The sequence below is a fragment of the Aptenodytes forsteri genome, unplaced genomic scaffold (genome assembly GCF_000699145.1).
Source record: "Aptenodytes forsteri isolate BGI_AS27 unplaced genomic scaffold, ASM69914v1 Scaffold474, whole genome shotgun sequence".
Lineage (NCBI taxonomy): Eukaryota > Metazoa > Chordata > Aves > Sphenisciformes > Spheniscidae > Aptenodytes > Aptenodytes forsteri.
This window is the reverse complement of record NW_008793938.1, coordinates 39321-44691: the sequence shown is the minus strand read 5'-3', so window position 1 is coordinate 44691 and position 5371 is coordinate 39321. Positions and strand designations below refer to the sequence as shown.

The 5371-nt window shown below is 66.8% G+C and overlaps 1 protein-coding gene across 1 annotated transcript in view; it reads left to right on the top strand.

The window, feature by feature from the left end:
- LOC103907346 (HLA class II histocompatibility antigen, DR alpha chain-like) overlaps nt 1–2994 on the top strand; it is an 8701-nt gene extending 5707 nt beyond the window's left edge. The window contains exons 2-5 of the mRNA XM_009289537.2: nt 530–566; nt 1349–1606; nt 1894–2175; nt 2282–2994. Coding sequence (XP_009287812.1) covers nt 530–566; nt 1349–1606; nt 1894–2175; nt 2282–2436 — 732 coding nt within the window. The 3' untranslated portion in view covers nt 2437–2994. The remainder of the gene's footprint in view (nt 1–529; nt 567–1348; nt 1607–1893; nt 2176–2281) is intronic.
- The last annotated feature ends 2377 nt before the right edge of the window (nt 2995–5371 follow it).

The window sequence follows — 5371 nt, the reverse complement described above, 5'->3', positions numbered from 1 at the left end:
GCCAGGGGCCAGGGGTCTGAGCTCACCTCCTTGCCACCACCCGGACGGGCTCCCAGCACCACCAGTGCCACCAGCACGGCCCCGCTCCCCGAGGGCCCCGCAGGGCTCCCTCTGACACTTGTCCTGTGCTGGAGCAGCCACCCCAGGGAGGAGGCTGCCGGCCCCAACCAGCACTGGGGCTCCCCAGCCTCGGCACCCCCCACCCTCCACCCTCCCCAGAGCCCTCTCCAGGGGTACGCGCAGCTCAAGTTCAACAGTGCACCTCTGCGGGACGCTCTCTGGGCGTCCATCAGCCTGTCTGCTCCGCAGGGCGCTCTGCGCTGCTGCTCTGCCTGGGAACAGCTGTGTCAGCCTCGGGGCTCCCTCCTATTGGCTGAGCACCTGGGGGGGCCCTGTCCCTCGGGCACGGGGCCCCCAGCACACAGCTCCCCGGCCCAAGAGCAACGCCTGCCCCTCGCCTGGTCCCGCTCTCGCTGCCCGGTGCCAGGAGAGGCTCGCAGCAGGATGGGGCCGCCCGCGTGCGCTGCTTGCTGTGCTGACCCTGCAGGGCGCGGGGGCCGTGAAAGGTGCGTGAGGGCACCGGGGCCATGGGGTGGTGGGTCTGGGGGTGGAGGATGGGTGTGGGATGCCTTGGACCCATGGGGTGGGGGGGGAGTGGGGATGGTGTAAGGGTTGGAGCAGGACCCTGGGCATGGGGAGCTCTGTCCCTCCAACTGCAGGTAACCCCTGGGTGGGGATGGGCCCCAGGTGCACCCCAGGATGGCAGCGCAGGCTGCAGAGGAGGGGGGCCAGGACGCTTGTTCCTGGACCTCCCCTGACCCAGGTCTCCCTGCCCTCCTGCCCCTGAGTGCCCCAGCTCCGTGGGTCGGGTCCCTGCAGCACCCACTGCTCCTGGGTGTCCCTTCGCAGTGGCCGTGCCTGATAGCCTGGCCCAGGCGGGGTTATTGTGTGGGGCAGGACGGCTGGTGTTCAAGTCCTTGGGACCCTGGGACCTCCACCCAGCCCCGCAGCACATCTGGGGACAGGCCCCTGTGGTCCCCACAGCCTGTCACTGGCCCCGGCCTTAGGTGATGAGGAAGGGAAACCTCCTGATGGCATGGAGGTGCTGGAGTTGGGGGCTGGGGGCAGAGCGGGTGCCCGAGCACTTCCTTTCCTGGGGAGAGGGTGGTGTCAGCATCTGCCCAGCCCTGTGGGACCCCTGAGGGAAGGGAGAGGCTCAGGGGGGGCTGTTCTCCCCATCAGGACCTCACTGCGCTCTCGCAGTGTCCCCAGCGGGAACCCGTGGGGAGATGGGGTGAGGCCCGTGGCGGTGGGAAGGGCACTGACCCTAATGCCCGTCCCTTCCCAGTGGGGAACATGATAATCCAGGCTGAATTCTACCAGCGGGATGAGAGGCTGCAGCAGGAGGGTGGCGAGTTTATGTTCGATTTTGATGGGGATGAGATCTTCCACGTGGATCTGCAGAAGACAGAGACCATCTGGCGCCTGCCCAAGTTCGGGAGCTTCGCCAGCTTCGAGGCGCAGGGAGCGCTGCAGAACATGGCTGTAGACAAACAGAACATGGAGATCATGATGAAAAGGTCCAACCGCTCGCAGGCAACCATCGGTAACAACCCAGCCACGGCACGGCCAGTGCCTTCACCCCTGGGGACCCTGCCAGGGCCGTTGCTCCCGCACCCTGTGGCCCAGCTGGCAGCGGGGTGCACAGCGCCCTGCTCCCCTGGAGCATGTGGAGACCTGGGCACAGCCCCAAGCTGGGGTGCGGGGTCTCCCTGGGTGGGCGGTGGAGCACAGCGAGGCCGGCTCTACGGGGCAGGAAGCCTCAGCCCAGCCCAAGGCCGTGAAGCCTGGCCGACCCCAGACAGCACTAACCCCTTCTCCATCTCCCCCCAGTGCCACCCGAGGTGACGGTGTTCCCTGAGGACCCCGTGGAGCTGGGGGACCCCAACGTCCTGATCTGCTACGTGGACAAGTTCTGGCCGTCCATGATCTCCATCACGTGGCTGAGGAACGGGCAGGAGGTGATGGATGGCGTCTTCGAGACCGTTTTCTACCCGCGGGAGGACCACAGCTTCCGCAAGTTCTCCTACCTGCCCTTCATCCCCACCCGGGGGGACTACTACGACTGCCGGGTGAAGCATGAGGGGCTGTCCGGCGCCCTCCTGAAGCACTGGGGTGAGGAGGGGGGCTGGGCCGGGGCCCCGACGCCTGGGTCCCCTCGCCTGGCAGGCAGCGAGGGAGGCTCAGCGCCCCCTCCTCACCCACCCTCACCCCTCCGCAGAGCCTCAGGTGCCCCTCCCCGCCTCCGAGAGCACCGAGACCCTGGTGTGCGCCCTGGGCCTGGCCGTGGGCATCGTCGGCATCATCGTGGGCACCATCCTCATCATCAAGGCCATGAAGATGAACGGCACCCGCAACCAGCGGGGCCTCTTGTGAGGGGGCAGAGCCCAGGGCTCCCTGTCTCCCCCCAGCCAGACCTTCTGCAGCCTCAGCCAGCCCTCGCCTCAGCCTGGCAGGAACTGCTCACCCCGGTACCCCATATCCCTGCCCCACATCGTCAACACCCCCTTCTCCCGTGCGCACTGCACGCAGACATGCTGGGGACAGCTCCAGAGCCAGACCCGGCAGGGGCCCATCCCCACAGGGGCCTGGGCTGCTTCCCATGGCTGGGGCGAGCCGGGGTGGCACCTGGGGCTGCTCCGGCTCACCCGCTGCCAGGGGAAATTCCTGCAGAGCCCGGGAGCCTGCACTGGGCCCAGTACCCAGCCCACACCGCTGCCACGCTGGGGCTGCCCTGCCCACAGCCCCTGGCCCCCCGGCCATCGCCGGCTGGGGACGCGGTGCCTCCTCCCAGCCCCGATGCGGGGTCTCCCCTGCAGACCCCTGAAGGGAGGGGAGGTGTGCCCTGCCCCACAGCTCCCCCTCGACCCATAGTCCTGCACCCTCTGCTCCTGCTCTGCTGCTTTGTCACCACAATAAAATGGGTTGGGGTTGATCCTGCCGTGCGACCCTCACCGTGAATCTCTGCACCGTGCTAGGGGGTGGCTGCAGCTCTACAAGCCCCCTTGACGTCTGGGTGATCTATGGGATGGTGGGTCGTGGGTGTGGGGCAGGGCTCCAGGGATCTAGCTCTTGGGCAGAGGGAAGGAGTAGGGTGACCTCAGGACTCCTGGGTTCTCCCAGCCGATGTAGGTGGGATCTTAGCACCTCTAAAGAACAGTCCCATGGGGGAGGCACCCGTTTATGGCTCCTGGGGGGGATCACAGAGCCCGTCAGCACATAGCCACACTCACAGCAAGGCCAGGAAGGGGCTCCGGGACAGCCAGACCCATCCTGCTGCGCCACAGACACCAGCAGTGGCCCTGGGGCGTGTGGCTCCCCAGTTAACCAGGTGTGGGCAGAGCCGACACCAGCTGGGGCCCAGACCCCTGGCAGGGCAGCCCTCGCTGAGTCCACCAGCGCCCAGGGGGGCCCCCGGGGGTGGCTGGGCTCCACAACGCCGGTGTTCGCCCCCATGGCGACCCCCCTCACAGGGCTAGGGGCCAAGGGACCACACAGAGGGGGAACAGTTGAACTACAGGTGATGAGACCGGTTCATCCGACAGCCCTGTTCCTGCAGGCATTGTTCCTGTGTACCCTGGGCGGTGGAGGGGAACCCTGCAGCTGCCCGCGAGAGCCATTAGCTGGGGCAGGGGGGGGAGCAAAGCTGGATCTTGCCCTCAGCCAGACCAGTTCTCCCAGCAGCAGCTTTGCCTGGTAACTGGTGACACCGCAGCCCTGCTCGGGAGGTCTCTGGCAGTGCCTGTCCCGGTTCCCCTTTCCTTCCCCGTCACCGCCCGGGTGCGTGGGGTCTATGCACGAGGCTTGCACACGTGAGGTGCGGGCGGCGGGGTGCTCCGCAGGTTCCGCGGGGCCCGGCACAACCTCCATGCAGAGGCTGGGCTGGAGGCCTTTGGCACTGGATCTCCAGGTTGTGCCCGCGACAGGGTCTGAGCCCACAGGCCAGGGACACGCTGAGCCCCACATGCACGAGCCTCACGCCCAGGGATTGAGATGGGGACACGAACCGGCAAAACCGCCGTTACCGTGGGGCTGTAGAGGAGAAGGCACCGAGAAAACCCCCAGACAAGGAGCAAATCCCTCCTGGGAGTGGTGATGTAGACAAGGCAGCGCAGCGGCTCAGGGCCTGCTTCCCTCCTCGCTGGGAGCAGAAGGGGAAGATGCGGCTGGAACAGAAAGTGGATGACGTGCGGCGGGGAGGATGTGAAACCCGGCTACCTCGCACATGGGTGGCATGCTGGGGTTGCATGGGGGTACCAGAGGCGTTGCTCTGAGCCCCCGGTGGGATGTGCTGGAAGCAGGCAGGGCCGTGGGTCGGTCCAGCGTGGGGCCTGGTGGGAAGCAGAGCTCTTGCTCTGGGGCCTGAATAAAAACTACCTGGAGATAACTGTTTCTAGGACAAAAAAATAAATAGCAGCAACAGCCAAACCCCTGCCCCCGGCATCACACGGTGGCAATCAGACAGGAGCCGCTGTCCCTCCAGGGTAGATCTGGGCTGGCCCCCACTGTGGATGCGTCTCCCCACGACCCACGCGCTGAGGGGGCTCAGCCCTGAGCTCCAACCCTGGGGAGCACCGCCATGCCTTGGGGACACGGCCGGAGCAGAGAGGGTTGGCTGCCGCTGGCAACGCGAGGCTTGTCCTCCCCTCCGGCAAAGGCACAACAAGCACCCTCAACCTCAGGAGGACACTTGTGGTCTTGATGTGAGATGCCAGCGGGGAGGGAGAAAGGGAAACGGTTTGGAAAGTGCATACAGTCTCGCACGGGTTGCAGGCAGCGCCGGAGGCACAGGGCTGGTCGGAGGTGTCCAGGGCCTCCCGCCTCGGCCATGCAGACCCACAACCCCACAGGGGCACATCCTAAAAGACGGGTCCCAAAACCGGCTGCTGCTCGCTGCCTCCAACCTTGGACGTGCGCAGGGGCTGTATGGCATGGAGCTGCCGGGGGGGCGGGAGGGGGCTCCTGGCTGAGCCACAGCTCCCACCCCCCAGCTCCCAGAGGAACCCAGACGCCCTGACCCAGCAATGCCGGTCCAAGGGCTCACCTGCCCCGGAGCAGGCAGGTCCCCACAGCAGACGCTGCCAGCCCTGCACCCTGGGACCAGGACCTCAGCTGCCTGGAGTCTGCCGGAGACAGGTGATGCAGCCCAGTGCTGCCTGCTGACTGGTCGGGCTGGGGTTACTGGAGGGCAAGGAGAGCAGGCAGCACCCTTTCCCCGAAATGCTGGCGTGCCCCATGGGGGGGGACACTGGCTTTGGTGGAAATCCCCTGTCTCTGTGGGTGGCGGGGGGTGGGGGCTGGCGGGGGCCAG